Raw genomic sequence first — 24,144 nt, forward strand, 5'->3', positions numbered from 1 at the left:
ACAAAGTACCAATCCGAACGTTGATGTATTACAATTTTTCTTATAATCTAATTTTTTCGTTTTCCATATAGAGTTAAAAAGGCCAACACTAACAATTGGAATAATTTGCACCAACAAAAATAAAAGATTGGTTTTTCTAAGGCCACAGTGAACGGGTATTAGTTCACCGAGAGGGATGTGACCCTCTATTCTTTCACTTAGCGGTGAAAGAAATCATTGTATTTAAAAAAAGAAAAAATAGAAAAAAAAAAAAATTGTTATGATACTCGAGCTGCCGACATAGAGATTCTTTTCCAAGCTGCCCGCCAGGAAATTTTCCTCATTTTTAATAAGACAAGAAACTACCTCTGTTTGTCTGTATCACATCTGTCGATTCCCTTCACGTTTCTTTCCCTCCCCCTCTCCGCTCTATCTATCCCTTCGTGACTAAGAAAACCAGAGCTCCATCTCTCAGTTTCGTCTTCAGCGATCACTTCCTTCCGCCAAAAATCACCAGTTATGCATGAAACGGAGTTGCACGATTTGTCTGACGATTCAGATTACGCTGCGTCACAGCAGCAGGTAACTGATCTCTTGATTTTCTTGGGATTTCTTTCAATTTCTCTTTCTCATTGGAACAAATTTCCTAGTTCGATTGCTGTTCTTTGTTATTCTTCATAAATCCAGAAACCTAAATAAAATGATCGATGTTTCCTATAGAAACGTTGCGTAGATTGTATTCAGGATTGCTTCCAATATTGATCTTAATAGAATCTTGAGCTTCAAAATTTACAACTAGTATTGTACTTTTTCTGCAATTGTTAATCATTTTCCGTCTGTGCTTAAAGGGACCAGGAAGTATTTCACGGAGTGATAGTGGTAGAAAAAATGCCGCGAGCATTCCTGATGGAGCCGAACTCGTCTATTCTAAGGATAATGTGACGATTCATCCGACTCAATATGCATCTGAAAGGATTAGTGGACGGTTACGCTTGACGAAGCAAGGCCCTTCCCTGTTTTTGGTATTACGTCTATTGCCCCCTTTTCTAACTTTCTTATATTTTGTTTAGTTTAATGTGCTCTTTCATAATCTCTGTCCTCATCTATTTGATTCTGGTAGACATGGATTCCTTATAAACCCAGCCCAAATTCGAATGAGGCTGCAGGGCAAAGCATCATATCCGACAGAGGTGAGACAACACGTAGTAATTCTACGCTTGACATTTATTTCTTTGAAAGGCTAAATTAATTGCTGTGTGGTACTGGTGCCTCATGCAGATAGGAATCTATATACTATTAGAGCTGTCCCTCTCACTGATATACGATCCGTTCGTCGTCACACTCCTACTCTGGGATGGCAATATGTAATTATTGTGCTGTCATCTGGTAAGTTCTTCACCTCTTAGTTTCAGATTTCTTAATTATAGACCTTTTTTAAGCCTTCCAATTTAATTTATTTATTAACTACTTTTCTCGTGGTTACACTTAATGATGTTGTTTATTGTTCATCTTTTCGACATTATGTTTATTCTGTCTGCAATTTATATTTGTTGATTATTTCAGATAGCCAGGTCTGACTAGTTTGGAGTGGGTATTCTGTACTGCTAATTTGGCTGAATATGTTCTACGAGGACCCAGCTAATTCTCGTGACCTTCATTTAACTGACTTCCTGACTGGTGCTTTTGCAAAATATAGAAGGATTGTTTATTGAATTGTTTTCAGTGGGCATTGCTTAGTTTTACCTTTTACTGGGCCGTGCCACTCACTGGTAGCAGCTTTAGGTGGTTGTGTAGCATGGAACTCATTTATCATATATAAGATTGAGATGTAATGATTTATATATACACACACACATATATATACACTAGAAAAAAGCATACGTGCAGATGGACTTGTGGAGAAACATATATTTTAGTGTGTGTATTTGTATGGACAAGAAATGTATGTTCATTGTATTTTCACTTATTTCCTCTAGTCTGTGATCTAAATTATTTTCCTAGTGCCCAACCACTCTTGCAAATATGAATGTTACAATCTTTTTCTTGTAATTCTTGTAAATGATTTCTTCCCCAATAGATTTACACATCCTTTATAACGAACTATTTTAGAGCATATTTTAGATAAGGATATGGGCAACTAAAGATGCACAAATTGAAAAAAAATTGTTTCCTTGTTGTCTTTGACTTTCAAGTAATGACAAAGAATTATTTTTTAATTAGGAGTCCCTGTAGGGTATACAAGGAGGAAAGTATAACCACTGGAGTGTTAGTTTCCTTGTTAGCACATTCATTTGGCGAGAGTGTTAATTTTGGTAGAGAGTAATAGATGGTAGAGTTCCTGGAAAATTTTCCTAGATTCCTTATGTTCTTAACTTCCACTTTCAAAATAACATTTATTCTCATCATAAATACGAATAGAATGATTTGGATTTCCTTTCCTTTCCAAGCTGTTTTTTTTTTTTTTGTGGGGGTTGGTTGGGTGGGAGGGGCCGGGGGCAGGAAATGTCAAGAGGTGGAGGAACAAACAACCTGAATACCCAAATCTAAGAGATTTGGAGCTACCATCCAAGGCTAATTAAATAAAAAAATAAATAATGCCGGGAAACCAAAAAAAAAAAAGAATATAAATATATAATGCATCAAAAACATATAAGATTGCGGTTGCCAAATCAGCCTTTGCAACCTTCGAGAAATAAAAGTAAATTCCCACTCGACAGCCGATCCTAGGAAAAAAAAAAAACCACGAAAAATGAATGAAAATATCCACAAAAGGAAGAGGGAGAGAGAAGAGACTTATGAAAAAATTAAATAGACAGGCGAGAAAATGGAAGAACTAATTCGTTTTGCCAATGGATAAGTAACAAATTTCTTCCTGGGACCAGGAAGAGCTAATTATAGTGGGGGAAACTTGTAAGGAATGAATCACCAAAGGTCCATTACTCTTCTATCTGGGGTTGTCATCCCCGAGCTATAGAGGAGCCGGATCCGTCTCAAACAACTATGCTCGTAAAAAATGTTCTCTTTTAGTATAGTGCATGATGCAGATGCACACCCATGGACCGATTCAAACCTATCTGGATACCCAGACAGAGATGAACCGGATCCATATTTGATTATTTGATTTAGTAGGATTTTAGCAGTTGATTTTATTTAGGAGAAGAATATCTTTAATTTATTTTATTCTGTTTATTTTTTGGGAAGTTGCATACGTAGGACATAGTTAGAGTTGGTTTTAGATTTCCTTTCTTTTTTAGTCAGTTTCCTTTTAGGATGTCTTTTCATGTTAGAGTCTTTGTTTTGCTTTATAATGGTTGTAACTGATGGACAAAAGGAGAGAATAGCAAAGATGAATTGAGTTGAGCGTTTGTGAAACCTGCAGGCTTGTGTGCGATTCTCCCCCTTTTTTCTTAGTGTGATTTCTCCCTCTTCCCTGCAACTCTTAGTCTTAGACATTTCTTTCCTTCCCCTACCGGCCCTACACTCTGCAAAGGCTAGAGTTAGACGGTCGTAGGATTAACGAGAGATAGGAGGACACCTGTTGGATGCCAGGTATCAAGCCAGAGGGAAGTAGCGGATCCATTACCAATTGAATAAGAGATGGCTTTCATAGCCTTAGGCCTGCAGATGAGGATATTACGCCAGACCCAGGAAGCATTGGAAGAGGGAGAGACAGTCCAACTGGAATCATTCTTAAGAGGAGAAGAATAGAGCAAGGAGACCTAGATTTCTGGTTGTATTAAATGAGTTGGAAGAGGAATTTTTTGAGAATCAATAGAAAATGAAAATCAACTGAGAAACTTGGTTTTCGAATGAGTAAGTTCAAATTGCTTGTAGAATTAAGAGGCATTCTCTTAATGCATGACAAGAAGCTAAAAACAAAGAAACTTCAAAGTATCTTAAGTTTCTTAGAGAGAAGTTAAGAAAGAAGTCAAGTCAAAACCGAGGCATGTGATTACATTATGATAAATTTAAGTTCCAGGGATAGCATGAAATATGTATGCAAACTAGATGGAATGGGAAGAGGAAAATTAGAGACTGAAATCATGTCCGATGGCATGATGCATTAGGAATGACGATTAAGGAATGACATCGAAGGATTGGGATATCGTAGAAAACTAGAAGATCTATATCTAGCAGCTACGAACTGAAATCCTCAAGGGGAGTGACACTTTAGTAAAAATCAATCGCATTTATAGAAACTATTAATTTTGGATATCTTCTGAGGGCTGTTGTGTTTTTGTTCAACTGTTCAATCTGGTGGTCAAATTTGGCACTGTTGGTATCTGAAATCCTTGACTAATTTTGAAATTAAAAAAGGAAATAAAGAACTGATTACTCCATGACTACTGGAGATATTAATTCTCCTTATGACGAAATGGTGTACCAAACTACCAATAGCCCATTGATTGATGGGGTATGCTAATGCATTCTTGTTAACAGCCAGTCATATTCTCTGAATTTTGAATCTTTTCTTAATTAAGTAGGTTATTATTCATTAGTCACAACAAAGAAAATAAATCCATCCCGATTTCTGGAAATTAAATAGGTTTTACAAGAGAGATAATTGGTTGGTGAATAGTAAGCTTGTTTTTCTTTTTATTTGTATTTTTCAAGAATTTCGTCAAATTTCAAATGGGTCATATATGCTGTAACGGCCATATATATAATCTTTTTACTTTTGAATACATGTTGATGTTATTTGGTCGACCATCACCGCCACTTCATGTAATAGAAGTTCTGACTCTTATCCATCTTCTTGGGATTTGGGAGGTTCTAAGTCCTATTATTCATAGGTCAGTTCTTGATTGCACCTTGGATGAAAGGTCTGAAGGGATTGGAGCCTTAGATCCCTCGATATCAGTGATATAATGACTCTTCTTCTTTTGGGGCTGAGGTTTCATTAGGAGTCAATTCAGTTAAGAAAAATGTAGAAATGAAAGAAGGGTGGATTTGCTGATTTGCGAAGGCATCTTGATTGTGGAGTTCATACAGTGCAATTATGCTGTAGTCTTGGGTTTAGGGGGTTTAGGGTTTAGGGTTTAGATGCACTCTACAATTCCAATTCCATAGGATGGCTGAAGGGGTTTGTCTGTAATCTAACTGTACTTTTGTGTGGAACTTTTAATGTTGGTATTTTTGGGATTTGATAAAAAGGGTACTAACTGAATTTTTTTTGAGGATGGGTATTTTGGTCAAAGTTGAAGAGAAGTGATGCAGATTAATCACCAAAATAGGCTTGTTTTATTAGGAATAAGCCTAGAGTTGGGTTCCATACATGTTGGGCCTTTGTTCCCATGTGTTTTGAGTGTAATAGGCCACTTTGATGGGCCTAAAAGAGGGGGCTCTAAGGTTGCATACGGGATTACTAGTTTGTTTTCTTTTTTAAGTTGGGTTTGATTTGAGTTATATTTGTTTCCTTAGGAGTCGAGTTATTAGTTGAGTCAAGTCATTGGTAGTTAGTTTCCTTTTTCAACTAGTTTCTAATTTCAGTTTTTAGTAACTATTGTATTAGGAGAATATTTGGTTTCCTTTTTGAGGAACCTTCTATATTGTAATTCCTTCCCCCATCAACATTATAAATAAAAAAGAGGAGGCTCCTAAAGCTCGGAATGATTTTGATAAAAAAATTTATGGCTGGGTGATGGAAGGGATTTCTTTGATTTAGAAATATCTTTTATTTACTTTCCTTTTTAGAGTTAGTATTAATATGGTAGATTTTCAATTTTGTGAGATTTTATTTTCATTTCAATTAGATGCAATATTTGTTTCAAATAGGAAAGTAGGTCTGTTTTCAGTCTTTAAATAGATTTATTGAACTCAACTGAGAATTAGATTTGAAGTTTTGATTTGAAATTGGATGTTTACTTGGTTGAAGCTTTGGCTGCCGTGACTCTCTCTTTTCTGATTTTTTTTCTCTTCTTCTTTCCCTCTGTTCTTGTTCTCCTTCTTTTCATTCCCTCTAATGCTGGCCGAGCCCCTGTTTCTGGGCGACAGTTTCAGCACCAAACAAGGGATCGATCTCTCTCACCTTTGATCTGTTGGAGCTGAAATTTTGTGCGAAGATTGCTCTTCCCTAAGAGATCAAAACCCCCCAAGCTCTAGTTCTGGAAATCCCTCTCATCACAGTGTAGAGTTTCAGGTGCAGGTCTGGACCAAAGGTCACCGTAGAGCTCAGTTTCAGTCGCCTAGAACCCCTGGGTTGCTTGTTGTCTAAGGAGACTTTTGATGGTTTTAGTAGGGCTGTGAGTTGCGACCTCTCCTTTGAAAATTCAGACCCAGCCGATGCCTAAACAGTGAGTTCTCCCTCTCAAAGTACTGTCGTCTCCACCGCTGCAGCCTATTCCAAGGTTGAAGAAGACTCCAAATTGTGAGTTTTCTTATTTCTTCTTTCTTGATTAATATCCTTCTTTTAACCCCTCATTCAGTTATCCAGACCCTTGCATATTCTATTATTTACAAACCTGCCCCTCTTCAGTAGAAACTTCCAATTATTTACAAGTTTTCCATTCCTTCCTAGATTTTTACCTATTTTCAGAATTGCCATTTAAATTTCAACTTGAGTTATCTATTATTTCGTGGGTCCATAAGTGATCTGATTCCTCGGATCCGCATCACTGATGAAATTGGTGTTTGATCCAATTGACTCTCTGCGGTGTGAAGCCCGAGAGGTCCTCTTCCTTAGCTTATCTTCTTCTTCTCTCAACTACACAAAGTGTTACTGAACCTGCCCCTCTTCTTACATGTATTAAATTCAGTTTTCTACTCAGTTCTGCCCAGAAAATTGCAAATTCTGTTAGCAATTTTCAGAACCTGCCAGACCTAACCAGCCATTACTTTTGGCTGAATTTTGGATCGAAGTTAGGCCCTATCTAGAGGGGAACTCGACCTAAAGGGGAACCTTTTCTGTCTAGGGGTTCAAGAGATATTAGATATCTCCCAAATTTTGTCTTCTAGTGACCTATTCTACCCAGAGTTGAAATCGATAGACTGAATCTGATTTCCTTGGTTTCCTATGGTGTTCATTCATGATTTATGACCTGTTCTTACTCCATATCAGTACCTGTTATGTCTCTTCATATCTGATTATATTTTGACCACAGAAGCCTTCACTTCTGGAATTGACAGCCCTGATTTCCAGAATCGATTTCTTCATCATTTCTGATCTTTTTGTATTGCTGTTCTATATTGGTTATTGGTTGTTCTTTGATAAAAAAATCCTGCAGTTGAGACTTGGTTAGACTCCCTATCCTAGTCTGCATTTTTTTTTTTTGGTAACAAAGTCTACATTAAGAAGTAACAAATTGTTGGCTCTAGTACTGTGTGTGTGTATATATATATATATATATTTTTTTTCTCTCTCTTTAATTTTGAGCTCTTTCACCTTAAAAAAAGTTTAGTCTATATATGCCTATGGTGGTTCAATTGCATAGAGGATTGTTGCTTCAGTAAGAAACTGAAAATAACTGATTTTTGTTGCTGTTGCTGCCATTCTGCTATTTTATCATTGTTATTGCTGTTTTGATGCTGGATATAGTTTCTTCCCCAAAATGTTAAGAGATAAACCTCTAACGAAAGCATAGTTTTTAAGGCGGTAAGGCGACGGAGGCGTTTGAGGGAGCGCCTTAGCTATAAGGCGGGCATAAAACGTCGCCTTGTCGACTAAAGCGTTCATGTGTAATTTTTTTATAATACCAATCTATTTGGCTCAAATCCTAGTTATCCTATTACTCATATGTTAAATAAATATTAAAGGTTCATATTCATACCAATGTAAGATATTCATTAAGAAAACAAATCAATAAAGTGAATAAACTAAGTTCGTCTTCATCAATCATCAATCATTGATCATCAATCATATTAACATATAATATAAATACATAATTATGAAACAAAATTATAAATATAAAGAAAAGAAGACATAAAAAAATACAAGTATTTATTATACTTACCTCTATGATGCCAAAATGAATGCCTAAGCCCTAAGGTCATCCACTATATTTCTACTCTTGTTAAAGCAGAATGAAGCTCACCGCTGCTGAAGCAAATGGTCGCCTGGATCAGTGGTTCTTCTTTGTTCCTTGATTCCTTCTCAAAGCCCTTTCTTAAAACACTTGACAAAATCCAAACCCTGTTTGTGAATCGTGTTTTTGTTTTGTTTGTTTTGGGTATTTTTGGTGGAGTAAAGCTGATCCCATACATCTCAAGTGTTAATAAAACCATACACCAACCAATAAAAAATCTATATTTGGAATCTTCATAAAGTAATTTTAAAATGTGTTTAATAAAAAAAAAACCCATAAGGTGCCACTTCACATAAGGCGGAACACTGCCTTACCATCTCTAGACCACATCAGCGCCAAGGCACTGGTAAGGCGACGCCTTAAAAACTATGAACGAAAGTTGACTTGAGTTGAGTTGTTTAAAAAGATAATGAACAATATTTAAAGTATCGGTATTGGTTATTGTATTGGAAGGGTGATTTTACAAGGGGTATCGTATCGTATCAAAGAGATGCAAGATACTCTAAAGATATGTACGGAATAGTCAAGAAATGTATGAAAATGCTTAGGATATGCAAAATACAATTTTGATGCATAAAACATTTTAAATAAGTAATATGTAAGATATATCATGTGTAAAAAGAATAAAGTACGATGAGACCAAGTGCATTCAATTAATTATATATAAAGGATGAGGTTTTTTACATGTACGAATACCAAATTTGTATTCGGTATCATATCGGTATCATATTGTATCAGTACCTTAAGGATACGATATGTATCAGAGGATACCGAAGGATACTTAAAACCTTGAATATATGCACAAGAAAAAGGCCAAATGAATGGAGGAGATGCATTTTGGTTTTGGCTTATATTATGAGCCATACTATAAAATTGTGGGAGAGAGAATTGAAACCCGCTTGAGGCAAGAAACTAATATTTCGGATAACCAATTTGGTTTTGTGCTAGGAAGATCGACCATTGAAGCTACTTATTTTCTTAGGAGACTAATGGAAAGATTTATAGGAAAAACTTATGATAGAGTCCTTAGGGAATTAATTTGGGAAGTGTTAGAGAAGAAAAATGTTTCTAGTAAATATGTGGACATAGTTAAAAATATTTATAATGGTTTAATGGGTAGTGTAGAGCTTTGGGGGGGGGGTGTGGAGAGTTATGAATTCCTAATTACAATCGAATTATATCAAGGGTTAGCTCTAAGCCCATACTTGTTTACGCTAATTATTGATGAGCTTGCTAGAGACATTCATGATCCGATCCCTTGGTGTATAACTTTTTGTAGATAATATTGTTTTGATGGATGAAACTGTGGCAGGGATCAATTTGAAGTTGGAATTGTGGAGTCACCCTTGGAATAAAAAGTTTTAAGATAAGTGGAACAAAACAGAGTACATGACTTTAGTAACAAATGCCAAATGGATTGAAAGTGGAGTGGTGAAAATTGGTGATAAGGAGAACCGCAGAGTGAAAATTTTAGGTACCTAAGTTCCATCATAAAGAAAGGAGAAATAGAGAAAATGTTGCTTGGCGAATTAGAATAGGGTGGATGCGGTGGAGGGGTGCATCCGGAGTGTTGTGTGACTGACATATATTTTAAAGCTCAAAGGAAAATTTTATAGAATAATCAGATGACCAATAGTGAAGTATGGAGCTGAATTGTTGGGCAGCGAAGAAAAAATATATAGACAAACTTAGTGTAGCTGAAATGAGGATGTTGAGGTGGATGAGTGGTAATACTAGAAAAAAATAAAAAAATAAAAAAGGAATGAACAAATTAGTGCTAATTTAAGAGTAGCTTTGGAAATATGATAAGTTGGGAGAAAGTCATTTGAGGTGGCATGGACATGTGCAATAGAGGCCTTTGAATGCTCCAGTACTGAGAGGTGATTTGATTCAGATTGAAGGAGCTCAAAGAGCCAGTTTTAGGCCTAAAATGACACTAGGAGAAGTGGTGAGGAAAGACCTTCGTAGTTTAGTACCGGATGATCTCTAAGGAAGGTCTCTCAATCACGCCCAATATTTCTTAAACGATTAAACCTGCATAATACTAGGTTCCAAACAGCGGGCAGGATAGAAAATATTAGAGTTCCAAGATGTTTCACTGGTTTCAAAGTCTCTCTAATGTGGGGCCGGTGGGTCCCAAGATCAAACTGGGATGGATGTGGGCCCCACTTAATAACTTAAGCAACTCAAGACTAAGATTAAGTGGCAAAACAGTAAAAAGATTGATGTTTGCAATCGAGTGGCAACCTGGTAATTAGATTGAAGTTCATAAGGGTGGAATGACACTTTTGTAAATAACCAGAAATTCCTAATGTTTAAATAGGTCGGTTTAGAAGTGTGGGGGTGTGGGCACAAGTGGGAATTTGATTTATTGTTCAGTGTTAGAATTGGAGCTAAAGGTAAGTAAAGGACAAGGTTATGAAAGGGTTTAGGTTTATTTGCTAGGGGTAAAATAGGAAGGGGCAAGACTCAATGACTGGTTGTAATAAAGGGGAGAAAGAGAGGGTCATTAATATGGGGGACTAAAAGAATGAAAGAAAGATGGGCTTGTGTGGTGAGAGAGGGTAATCTTGGAATGAATAAAATTCAGTGGCAAGGTGTAAAATACTAAGGAAAGAAAGGGCAATCTGATTGGTGGGGTTAAGGGCATTAATTACTTCAGATAAGGAGAAGAACATAATTCGTCTTCAACCTTGGGAAGCGGTTACGGGCGGTAGAAGCAGCAGGAGAGAAGAAGAGTTTGAACAACAAAATCCCTCATGCAAGATTGATTTGAGCCATGATTTTGGGAGCAGATTCGCAACTCATTCCTTTATGAAGCCCAAGTAATCCACTGAAACAGCCCTTGAATCTTAAAAGAAAATTCCCTGAAACTGCTGTTGGCGGTAGGACAGAATCAGACATGATTTCAGGTTTGAACCCATGAGAGGGAAAGGATTGGGACCAATTACTCTAGGCTTTGGGTCACCCTGGAGTGGTAAAATAGCCCTAGAAAATCCCAGATCAGATCATACCCCAGTTGAAATCTTGAAAAAATCCTTTCAAGGACTGCTATTACCTTCGGTTACAGAGCAGGGCTGAATGGACTGTATTATGGTAGAAATAAAAGACTAAAGAGGAGGGAGTGATATGAGAGTCGGGGAAAGAGAGATTGCATGAGGGGGGACTTCTTGCAGGATTGAAGGGGGCAGGGAGAGTGATAGAGGGGAAGCAGCCAAAGGCAAGAGAGAGAGGGAGAGGGGTTTCAACCAAAAGGGGAGGAGGAGAAGAAGAATCGCAGGAAGAAGAAGAAGAAATTTGGGTGGGGGGGCGGGGAGAGAGAGAGCACAGCCATGCAGGCTTTGGCCAGAAGTCAATCAATTCATTATTCTTCAGTCAATCCCCATAACTTGGGTTACATGCTTAATTTATACTAGAATAAAATTAAAGCTTCTTAATTAAAGTCTGAGACTAAAATAAAAATAAAAATAAAATCTCCTAAAACCTAGACTAATAGAATTAGAAACAAAGCAGGACTCAAATTGGAAACTTCTTACCTATCTGGAAACTACCCAAAATAAAAGATTACAAATATTCCCAAATAAAACAAAATCTTAGAAGATTCTAACAAACCCAAATCAATAATTTTGACGCCAAATTGGATCTGGTCTTGGTCCGGGCTCTGGAGCGGGTTTGGGTCGATCCATCGAACGCTGCTACATCACTTTCTCATTCAGACTGGACCTAACCTTTTGGCAACCTGTCACCCTCCAGAGATCAAATGATCAGATTGTAAGAAATTTGTCTTTTACATTGATAACTGTCCATTCAGTTGGGATAAGGCTCCGTTGTTGTTGTTGTATTGATAACTATCCATAGAATTTATCCTTACTATGGAAGTTCATATTCCACAACTTCCTAGACCATTGGGTGTTTTGCACTCATCAATCATCTAAATTAGGGTGGCCATAGACTTGATTAAGAATATTTTACCCTTGAAATCAGACCAATTTCTTTGATCCGTTTTCGCTTTGCAAGGAACTTCTATTCTCTGATTTATGGCCATAACTAAATGATGTGGTTGTATTCTTATTGCAGTATAATTCAATTTTACAAAATTAAACTAGTAAAGTAGTTTCACAGTATGACGGTAGTGTAACTTGGGGGTTCTTAAAGCAGCTCACACAATTATTAGCTGGAAAACTAAATGACGTAGTCAGTAGGAACAATAAGGGGAAATTGGCAGCCTAGTTTCCCTATTCTATTTCGAGTTTTAGTGGCCGCCTTCTAGAAGGATTTAGATTCAGGATCCCAGGATCCAGCAGCAGCAATCTGTGGTTTTTAACTTCAGTTTTGTTATTTTGGTATTGTTTTATTGGCTGTTAAAGTTCTAGGAACTTATTCACAGGTTACTAGTATTTGATGCTACCCGTCAATCCTAATCCCAGATTAGGAACCAATGATTTGATTGGCTGCAACGCAAGCCCAGTTTTAAGGAGATTTTCCTGGCAAACCAGGGGTTAAGAGCTTGCTGGTTTTGATATTCCGGCAGCCTGCGATGGGGAGATAGAAAGGGAATAAGGAAGAGAAGAAAGAGAAGAGGTAGGGAAGAATGATTAACATAATGAAGAACCAGAAATAGTTTACAGATCTGAAATCAAAATGGGAGTGATAGCAGAAACAGAATAATAGAGTATCATATTCAGAAACAGATCAGAATATAATACTAGTTTAGTTTCAGATCTGGAACTTACTGATTAGCTGGAGAGTTCTCACACACTTCCTATTTAAATATTCTTATTCAAATTGATCAATCAACAAGGGTTGCATCTCTTCTATAAATAAGATAATAAGTATTCTACTTGACTTGAAACTCATAAACCTGTCACGTCACTTATTAATTAAATAGACCACGAAGAAGAATAAACTATTAGTTGATAAAACTACTTAACCCCCAAGGCGAAGAGGGCCCCACAGACCAGAGTTCTGCATAAAAATGTGTTAGCCCTTTAGTTTCTATATTGATATATCGATTTATGGATTCATTAGCTAGGAATGGAAAGATTTCACCCGTAGATCAAGCGACCATGGCTGATCCCTTATTTTTTAATTGGAATCAACCTCCGAGTTTTATGACCAGTAAGAATTCTGCTGTTGTTGCTTTCAGACTGGATTCACTGTGTTGCCTTCCTTTGGTTATTGGGTGGATTCCCTAGGTCACTTAGGGAGGGTTTCCATCTCAAAACTTGTTGCTGTTGATTGAAATTCACTGCAGATACAGTTCCCATATTCTGTTCCATCCCAGGGAATTCTGCTGTTGCTTTAAAGCTCCAAGCTATTTATATCCCTATAGGATTTTTATGTTGTTGAATCCTGAAATAGCCAAAGGAAATTGTAGTGTGAGTGTAATTTTTTACTATTTTTCCGATCCTAGTGTGAATATCTACCATCATCGTATTTTCTTGTCCTCAAAATTGTCATTCATGATACACCAATGACACCTACATTTGACTGTGACATTTTTCTGATTCTTGCCACTTATTTTGGGCTGTATTTGGTGAATGCGTTTCCAAGTTGACTTTGCATGCTCACACACTGATTTTCTTAGCACAGGCTATGAATTTAAAGTTTCCATTCCTTGTCTAACTGGAATTCTTCTGCAGGACTTGCATTTCCTCCTCTATACTTCTATAATGGAGGTGTTCGTGAATTCCTTGCTACATTAAAACAACACGTTGTTCTTGTGAGGTTGGTTCTCATTATCCTTTATTATGCCTTTGTCTGTTGATGTTTATGCTCTTCTTTCTTTTGGATATGGTCCTATACATGTTGTTTAACACAATGTTTCACTAACCTGAACTAGATGGGCAACACAAGAGTCATGTCACATATGGAGTTGGTTTCACACCTGATACATATGGTAGGATTGCAAATTGGGCTTTTTGTGACAACCCAATCCAATATCTCAGCCTGTGCTGACAATCTGAGCCGAACCCGATTAAAGGACAACTAATGTTGTTTTCAATAGGCCAAGTAGGAATGTCAGTCAGGTTATCGTTATCTTAATAAGTAAAACTTATATCTGGGGATTTTTAAATATGCTAGGTTCAATTTCTCTTGTTTGGAATGGAACCATAGGGTTTGACTTTAAGAGCAATGAGAAGGATCTTTTAATTTGAAACAAGGAATTATGTTAGAAACCTTGGGTAGAGGAAGAATAAATGTTGCACGACTGTTGAGATAATGCTATCTTCCTTCCTGGATTTTTCACCACCGATTTCTCCTTATTTTGGCCCCATCCTTATGAGTTCAGCCAATGTTATCGGGTCAACCTGGTTTAACCTGAAATTGACCCTAGCAGCTCAATGGAATGGTGTGAGATGCAGGTTAGGCCTTGAAATTTGGTTCCAAGAAAATGTCGGTTTGGTCTTAAAAATATTAGTTCAAAATGTTGGTTAAAATGTTGCACTACTGGCTGGTGATGGTTTGTTGCCTGTGATCTTTTGTGCTTCTCTGCCCTTAGCTTGTGCTTGTGTCCATCTTTTTTCTCTAAATAAAATTCGTTTTGTTGTTGATGATTGAAGGATAATAATTGTGATATATACTTTTAAGATGTTATTGCAATATATTAATAAGAATATGTTATTAAGGTCCACTGTTTAATTGTCATTTCCTTTCATGGAAATCATTCAAACCAAGGAGAATCAAGGACATGAATTAGTTGATTATCTTAGAACTCTTTAATACATTCATATTGAGCTTTTTGGTGAATAGCCATTATAACTTCAATCCATATATTGCTTTTGGATATACCAAAACCAGCTTTATTGGCTTCTTATTGTAACAAACCATATTTGCAGGTCAGCAGATGATGCGAATGTCTTTCTTGTGAATGATTTCCAAGATCCTCTGCAGGTGGGCATTATACTGCTTTAGTTACTAAGTCTGTTCCTTGATCAAATTTTTGTTAGTCGAACAAGAATGCTGCATGTAGTGATCAACTCTTGTATTCTGGATAGAAGTACCATTTCTTCTGGCCATAGAAATGTTGTCTCTTCTGTATGGTTCTTGACCCTTTTTCTAGCTGTTATTTTTAGATCAACTGAGTGAGAAGCATATGTTTTTCATATACTTTTCTAGTTTTTTTTTTTTTCGGATATAAGGAAAATTTAACATGAATCTCAAGTATTTCCTTTTTAAGATTTCATAAGATTTTGCATCTGGAAACTTCTATGCCATCTCAGATACCTTGTCATCATGATTTGCATTTATATATATTAATGCATAATTTTTATTGTGTTACCTGCTATCCATATCTCTCTGTCGAAAGTGCCTGTGGTTTGTATGGCTTCTTCACTCATGTTTGATGGTGTCAACAACCCACCCCCACCCCCCAACCTCAACCCCCTAAAAAAGGAAAAACTTCAGTGTTTGAAGAAAGCCTGATGTGTAGCATCATCTCTAACATTTCTGGTCTCGACCAGCACCAACTTATGGTTTATGTGATTGAGATAAGTAGGGACCCCCTCACCCAAAAAAAAAAGAAAAAAAGAAGAAGAAGAAGAAGAAGAAGAAGAAGAAGAAGAAGAAGAAGAAGAAGAAAAGAAAAGGAAAAAAAAATCACAGGCTTAGTTGCTCAAGCTGACAGACTGGTTGGAAACCATGAAGAATCAATGAGCTGCAAGGGCATTCGAGTTCTTGAGACCTGGGAGGGGCACCCCTGGGCATTGATTAAGTGAGAGAGGAATGCGTTAGGTGTAGGAAGTCAGGCCCTAGAAGGGTTTGGAGGCCGAAGAGGGGATTGGAGAAGTTCTGGATATCAGTTTCAGTTGACCAATATAAAGGTTATAATGACTCTCATGGCACAAGGAAGTGTAAACACAAGTAATTTTTAGAAGTTATAGTTCATGGCTCTACAGGCTGAAGCGGAACACCTAATGATTTTTCATTGCAGAAATTCAAGGGACAACAACTTGCACATGAGAATAAGTTGGCAGCCAAATCTTGGAAATTTGATGTGATCATCACCAAGTTGCAAGTCTGTTGGGTAGAACGAACACTTAAATTTTTGGGAGCACAGTCATATTATCATTTGGTGAGGTGGACTTACTTTATACAGGACTTGGCCACTTGGTGCTCAAGGTCATCTTTATGCATTATGTAGAGATTTGAGAACTAGAATCAGAGGAGAAGAAATAAGAGAGAGTGAGAGAGACAAAGAGAATGGTGTAACTTGGGAGTCACAACTGTGTAGTTGGGACTACCCCTTTCATTCAATATATAAACTAAGCTATTACATAGTCATAACCCAGATAGGAAAGTAGAAGACAATCAAAAAAGGAAACTAACTTAGCTAACAACTACCCTAAACCCAATAGGAAACTAACTGTTTGTATCAAATATGATCCCACGGTATGGAGGTCTATTGTCATCCATAGCCCTCCAACTGATACATGCTCTCATATACTCTAACAGATGAATTACAGAATTTCTGGCAAGTCATATAAAGAAAGCATTATCTTCATTCTCTTTGTTTGAAAGGTCAAAAGTTCATGTCTAGGGAATGATGCAGTCTGATTTGCCATTCAAAGTTCCAATTGAGGCAAGTCCAACAGTCATTGAGAACTTAGGTTTTCTCCCATTGGGAGATGATGAAGATGTTGTTATCAGAAGTTTGGAAGAGTGTCCACATGTGGGTACACGGATCACCATGTTCTGAGAATCATAGGATCAATGACCATGGGCACACTTCTTTACTTGTTAGAACATCTTTAATGGTATCAATTGCATGAATACCTTGTATTTAGTATTTTTGAATGCCTGAATGGGGGCCTCAAATGTTCTGCATTAGTTTAGTCCTTTGTCTACCTTCTAATGAATGTAGATTTCTTGATTCTTTATTTTCTTGCCAATTTCTTAGTGAATAGTAGTGAGAAATTCTTTGGCTAAAGAAAAAAGGTTAAAGAGCTTCTCATTTTCTAGTCTGAGTCATAAGGTACATATTGGCGTTGATTTTACCTTTATATTTATCACGATCAAGGGTACTTATGAGGTCGCAGTGGCTAGCAGAAGACTAACTGGTGGGGAGATGATGCAGGAGCATCTAAGACTACCCGCACTAGTTCTTATTCTGGCTATAGTTAAAAATATTTTTCTCCATTTAAAAAAATCTGCAAGAATCTAGTAGCTAATGGCCTTTTCAGTTCACTTGAGCAGCTTATATTTGCATTCTGGAAAGGTGAAAGAGATGGTTGAACAAATATGAGGTGTATAAGAGCTGAAGGCGCCATCAGGTACTTGGGTTCTGGTGGTTCAATCGGATCATCCAAGCTTGATGGCTGAACTGCTTGGCCATGAGGTGGTAGTTGGCAATATATGTCGTAATAAAAATAATTTTTTGTAGACACATGGTTATGGAGATTTTTTAACTTGGACCTCCAACACCACAGAACAATGGCTTAAGCTCAGATTAGGTGGGCCTTTGATGGTCAATGGTTTGCGAAGGACATCCAATCCTTGTGGTGACATGGACTTGTAGGTCTGTTCTGAAGGTTAGAATGGTCTGACCTGTAGACGAACCACCTAGTCGTTCAGAACCCTGGTTTGAATCTGTTTTGTATCACTGGTTGTGGATGCGATTTGGTGCATGTAATGTCCCTGTATTCTTTATTTATTCGCTTATGACTGGTATTAGCATTATTCGAGTGTTTGTTTGCAGATATTTATTTCCTATTAATTTATGATTAAATAATACAATCAGTGATATCATCTCCCGGTTAACAGTTAATAACAATTTCTTTTTGTCCCATCTTATGCAAATATTTACTACAGAAAAGTTTGTCTTCTTTGGAGCTACCAAGGGTTGTCTCTGTTTCAAATTCCCCATCAGCATCAATGTCAGCCAGTCATGTTCCTTCAAATGAAAACTCAGAGACAGCTATGGGGGACTCCTATGCTGGAGGTTCCAGTTCCCAATACAGTGGGAGGCCTAGGCATAAGGTACATGATCCTGCTCGTGATCTCTCGATTCAGGTATTGGAGAAATTTTCCCTTGTGACAAGGTTTGCCCGGGAAACAACAACACATCTCTTTCGTGAAAGTCATAGTGACAGCTTAAACTCGAGTGAAAGAAAGAATCAGCACCAGTATCTTCCAAATAATATCCATGCGACGGGGCCTAATAATGCACAAAAAGTTCCAGAAGCGTCTTCAGTTGCTCCAGATCCTTTGGAGGTAACAATTTGATCCCTTTGGTAGTTTATTTTGGAAATCTCTGGCCGTGAAATCTTGTTCTGATCTACACTCTGGATCATTGTGCCTCCAATGGATGTCAGTCACAGGGGATATAAATATCTTTCAAGATTAACATGGTTAAGATGAGATTTGATCTATAATTGGATGTTGGATCATAAGCTGATATATCGTAAAATTTATTTTTCTAGTCAGTAGAATCAACAAATGAGTCAAACTGAGTGCTTCATTGGATGTTTAAGTTCTATATTTCTAGAACTGTTATAGATTTTGATTAATTTTGTAACTTTTTTTTAAAGTTTTTGATAGACAAAAAGGAAAAGAAAACTTTATTAAGAGAACATGTTAAATATTTACTACAGTCGTCAGTTGTCACGGCGTCTAGGCGTTGGAGGGGCATGGATGCAAGTTGACAATATCAAGGTGACCAAGGCGCCCGCCTAGGTGACACTAGTTGTCAAGGCATCTGGATCCCTTGACAACTATGATATTTACAGCTATAACAGTGTGATTGGCCCTCGCCGTCTAAAAAAAAAAAATGAAGAACATCAAAGGTTTTAAAGTCCAAAACTGGTAGATAAGGAAAATTCTAGACTTTTCTTGTTGGTGTGGGCAGCCACAAGGTGCCCCTTGGGAAACCTTCCATGTTATGCAGTTACATGTAGGAACATTTAGGTCATTTTTGTTATTTTTTTATCCTTTTATTGTGCTGATAGAGTCGTAGGAGATAGGGTTGTGGAGTTTGATTCAAACTCTACTTCATTTGTTGAGTTTGAACAGGTTTACATTTTGTTTTAAGTCTTTAGATACTCATGTGAACTATTGCAATATTCAGATTGGAATTGAACAAACTTACTGATGCAGATAAGTCACTTGAAGGGTTTATTTTATCGGAAATAAGCCTTGGGTTGAGTTATGTATTTGTGGAGCCTTTGATCCCATATTTTTTTTTGTGCCACTTTAATGGGCCTAAAATATTGGTAGAAAGTAGGAAAACGAGATTTAATTCATTAGTTTAGTTAGAGTCCTATTTTGAGCCTATTTTCTTTGTTATTTCAATTTCCTAGTCAGTTTAGGTTTCCCAATTAGTTAAGGATTGGGTTGAGCCTTTCCTTTTTGGTGTTTGAGTCTGTTTTGAGTCTTCTATATAAGTTTTTTAAGGGGGGGGTACAGAATTGAGCATGAATTTATTTATGAAATTGCAGCTGTGTTGCCAAAATTCTAAGAAAGAATTCTTCAACAGCTGAGATAGATGTGGTTGAGAGGCCTAGGCTGAGATAGCCATCCCGCCATCCCGCCATCCCATTCACATCCATCCCATCTCAGCCCATCTTCTTTTATTATTTATTCTTTCATCATATTTTTCATCCAACAAGTAAGTATTGTTCTTCAAGTTTTCTTTGAATTTCTTCAAGTCTTTTAGAAGTTTAGATGTTACACGTTTTTTCGGATTAAGCAATTTAGCCATCCGATTGAAACTCAAATTGTGACTAGGCATTCAAGAACCTAATTTGGAGATCGATTCAAATTTGGGCCCTTTCCGATGGCTTGATCTTGAGATATTTGCAAAATACCGATTCTGCCCTTCCCTACTCAAGATCTGGAAAAGTTATTGTTTTGTGTTCAAATAGTTACTATTTTGCTTTCGTTTGTTAATTTAAGTTAACTCCTTAAATTACTAAAGATCCTACTTGGGATTGTATCACTTATGATTCGATCTTACATAAAAGAAATTGAGGTTAGTGTGGAAGAAATTCAAAGGAGACACCTCCAAGCAAAACATTTGAACCTGAAGTTGAGGTTAGTGTGGAAGAAATTCCAGCCATGTTGAGGAACAATTAGTCATTGATGTTCCCATCAAGAGGCTTATGTGGAAGAAATTGAAAGCAACAAGGTTGTCACAATGGACATTGAGGTTGAGACTGTGGAACTTGACACTACAACAACTGTGATGATTGTGAACAGCCAAGAGGAAGATCCTAAGGGTTCAAGATTGAAGTTGTGTTTAAAGTTTAAACCATCAATGGAACCGATCGAGAACTACTAGGTAGATGAACCAAAAGAGCTTTATGTTGCATTGGAGTTTGAAGAGGTTAAAGGTGCATATGTAGATGGCATGTGGAGTTCGTCATCCCATTGAAGTATCTAGAATATCGTGCCCCTCACATTCTAGACTACATTCATGTCTTCAAAGAATTGCTTGAGTTTTACTATGGATTGTAGCTTAACCTTCATCACACCAAGGTGCTTGAGTTGTTATAAGCGGTAAGTGGTAGAGAATTGATGCAGATAAGTCACTTAAAGGGTTTATTTTATTGGAAATAAGCCTTGTGTTGGGTTATGTATGTCTTGGGCCTTTGATCCCATGGGTTTTCTTTGTAATGATCCACTTTAATGGGCCTAAAATATGGGTAGAAATTAGAAAAACGAGATCTAATTCATTAGTTTACTTAGAATCCCATTTTGAGTCTTATTTTCTTTGTTATTTCAATTTCCTAGTCAGTTTAGGTTTCCCAGTTAGTTAAGGATTGGGTTAGGCCTTTCATTTTTAGTGTTTTGAGTCTGTTTTGAGTCTTCTATATAAGTTTGTAAGGGGCTACAAAATTGAACACGAATTTATTAATGAAATTGCAGCTTTGTGCTCCCAAAATTTAATTTTGAGAAAGAATTCTTCAACAACTGAGATATAGTTGTGGGTGAGAGCCCATGCTAAGATAGCCATCCCACCATCCCATCTCGATCCTTCTTCTTTTATTATTTATTCTTTCATCATGTTCTTCATCCAACAATAAGTAAATATTGTTCTTCAAGTTTTCCTTGAATTTCTTCAAGTCTTCTACAAGTTTGGATGTCACACGTTTTTTCAGATTAAGCAATTCAGCCATCCGATCGAACTCAAATTTTGATCAGGCGTTCAAGAATCTTAATTTGGATATTGATTCAAATTTGGGTACTTTCCGATGGCTTGATCTTGAGATATTTATAAAATACCGATTCTGCCCTTCCCTTCTCAAGATCTGGAAAAAGTTAACTGTTTTGTGTTCAAATAGTTACTATTTTGCTTTCGTTTGTTGATTCAAGTTAACTCCTTAAATTACTAAAGATCCTATCTGGGATTGGATCACTTGTGATTCAATCTTATATAACTTACTTGAGTTTATGTTGCTGCTGTGAAGAGTCGGAGGTTGGTTTTGTTTTGGTCTCTTTCATTCCTAGACCGAAACCGATTCAATCCGACCGTAACCGGGCCGAACCGACCGTCTGACACCCTATATGGTATGACATTTATTTTCTTGTCAAAAAAGAATTCAAAACAGTGTGTAGTGAATCAAGTTATTCAAGTTTGGGTTGGTTGTCTAGTGAATTTCTCTTGCATGATAATGCGTGCCAACTGCCAACTCTCAACTGTTTGTCCAAACTGGTTAGATTGTGTAATATTTGATAGATCTACCTCTTCTTCTGTATCAGATCTTTGATTTTGAAGAATGCACTGCCATCACATCCTTGCATGGACATTATTTGGAATTTATTGAATTGGGTGGGGGATTCTGTTCCAGTTGACTTCATAAAATTATGGATTTTATATACAAACCTTTGTCATCAATTCTAAGGAGATATGGTGAAGACGTTGGGGGTTTCATTAGTGCCAAGATGGTTGGAACTTGGAAGTGCTTGAGTTCTGAAATCCTGTCCAATAGTATGTGAATAAAATGAAATGCTGGCCTGTTGAATGTTGGCCTGTATAAAAGTTTGCCCTCTAGTTCACAATAATTGTATTTTTAGTTTTTAAGGGTTTAAACATTCTATTTGGGACCGTCAGATAAAGACCTCTCGCCTTGTTAAACAGAAAACTACATGTAGGAAACAAAACCATGCTGAAGAAGCAGCCACCAAGGTGGGAATTTTTGAGCTTATTGATTGTAAGGAGGTACAGAAAGGAGCCTTTAGCCTTTTCTTGCTCTCTCTCTCTCTAATCCTCATGGTTAGTTTTATTATAAGAACATGTATGTGGTCAATGGTTACGAGTTATGCTTAGTTTTATCGTAAGAACATGTTGTCGATGGTTATGAGTTATGTAAATGTCACGTGTTCATGAAAATTGCTCTTTCTGTCATGGTTCAGCCATTCGATTTTTTCCCCTATTACCAATGTCTCAGGCTCTCAGCCCAATGTTAGTAACTGGTGGATTATTCAGAATTTTGTTGGGGTTGACTTCTATGCTGTGATATTCAACATTTTGGGGCCTTGTTCTTTTCTGTTGAATAATCAATCTAGCAATAGATTGATGTATCATCCCTGTTTTTTTATGTATCATCATTTTGATGGTTTTTCTTTTGTTTGGGTCTTTCTTTTTGGCTGGCCTTTTTGGTTGTTGTGATGTATTATTTATTTATTTAATATATTTCCCATTCACCCAAAAGAGAAAAAAAAGAAAAGGAAAAAAAAAATATATATATATACCAACAGAAGTGGACAATGTAAAAGCACATCAGCCCCAACAACCCACTAGAGACACTATGTTGCTCGAAGTTACTTGTGGGGCTAGGTTACTGGCTTAAAGCTCAATATCGATACCCTGTCTAAGAAGTAAGAACCCTTTTGAGAAAGCTCGTCCATAGTAGAGTTGATTCTTTTAGGCCTTTTAGGCCTTTTAGGCATTCACATGAACTGAATGTTAATGAGGCAGTGAGAAGGTGGACCTCTCTAATTAGAGGAGATAATTTCTTTGGGCCCGAGGATTTGGAACTCAACCATCCACTAACAGTGGCCAATTCCCCCATCCCTCATTAATTCTAATTATACCAAGAGATTTCCAGCCTTGAGCACAATATAGCTTGGCCTTTGTTTGTCCTTGCTAGTGACTCCAATTATATTGGAGTAAGACTAGATAAGAAACAAAAGAATGGAGTCACCACTTTAGTTGAATAGACCATTGATTCGAAATTGATATGGATTCCCAAGGATAGCAATAAAAATGAAATTGTTGGAATCCCTTGGCTAGAAACCCATTGGAATATCACATATGGTATCAAAATAGATGAAAAAGCTTTTTGTCCCAGAGATCTTTGGACATTTACTGGGAAAATCCCCAGAATATCTCAAGAGGCTGCATAATTAGAAATTCAGACCATTGTCAAACCAATGATTTCTTTGGTAGTTCTCCTCTGTCTCTGGTAGGCTTGTTCCTTTGCTCCCATATGGTGAGCCATAGACTCACCAGAGTAAGCCCTAGAAGAGTTTACTACTTTTGTTGGCTGAGTGGAAGCCCTTTAATGAAACTTCCATAAATGCACATGAGCGGGAGTGTAACTTCTTGTAAGAAGAGAGGATCAAACAAAGGTTCCAGCAGATGTTAATAGCAACTCATCTATTCGTTGAGTATTAAGTGTTTTCACATACTGTTTGAAGCTGTATAATGTTTCTGTTAAAGATAGTATAGGTGTCTTAGGAAGTGGGTACTAGAGGATAATGTTCTGAGCCCCTGGGTTTCCGAAAAATGAGAAGTTGGCTTAAGTTTGGTAAAAACTGGGTATTGTATTTCCAGGAGCCGAAGATTTACTCAAATAAGCTCTTCACTATTTTGAGGAGAGAGAGGGGTCACAATCAATAAAATTCCGAAGATTGTGTGGCCTGGACCGCCTGGTTCAAAATATAACTCATTTGAAACTTTTATTTTTCATACTGTAGCTGCCTTGGAAGACCCTTTTATGAGTTATGACACAACATGGATCGGCGGGCTCACTTTTTGAGTTTTGTAGTGGCTCCTCATTATCATGAAGACGAGGTAGATGTTGTTGGACTAAGTACAATCCCCCTGACCAAACTTTTGTCTTATGCATTTTGGTTGGGGGCCTACATCTTCTTCCTTTCAATTTCTATGTCTGTTTCTTTTTTCTTTGGTTTTCCTCTTTTT

General features: G+C 37.1%; 1 protein-coding gene across 2 annotated transcripts in view; it reads left to right on the top strand.

Annotated features, from left to right (window-relative positions):
- The first annotated feature begins 357 nt into the window (after positions 1-357).
- Positions 358-24,144, top strand: part of LOC122076527 (TBC1 domain family member 17) — a 33,727-nt gene continuing 9,940 nt past the window's right edge. Inside the window, exons 1-8 of one of the 2 annotated variants that reach the window (XM_042641860.1) lie at positions 358-561; positions 828-1,001; positions 1,100-1,169; positions 1,258-1,365; positions 13,643-13,727; positions 14,840-14,894; positions 17,811-18,212; positions 22,078-22,158. In XM_042641860.1, the coding sequence (XP_042497794.1) occupies positions 499-561; positions 828-1,001; positions 1,100-1,169; positions 1,258-1,365; positions 13,643-13,727; positions 14,840-14,894; positions 17,811-18,212; positions 22,078-22,158 (1,038 nt within the window). In that variant the 5' untranslated portion in view covers positions 358-498. The remainder of the gene's footprint in view (positions 562-827; positions 1,002-1,099; positions 1,170-1,257; positions 1,366-13,642; positions 13,728-14,839; positions 14,895-17,810; positions 18,213-22,077; positions 22,159-24,144) is intronic. The other variant, XM_042641861.1, reaches the window with a different exon arrangement.

Source organism: Macadamia integrifolia, chromosome 4 (assembly GCF_013358625.1).
Source record: "Macadamia integrifolia cultivar HAES 741 chromosome 4, SCU_Mint_v3, whole genome shotgun sequence".
Taxonomy (NCBI): Eukaryota; Viridiplantae; Streptophyta; class Magnoliopsida; order Proteales; family Proteaceae; genus Macadamia; species Macadamia integrifolia.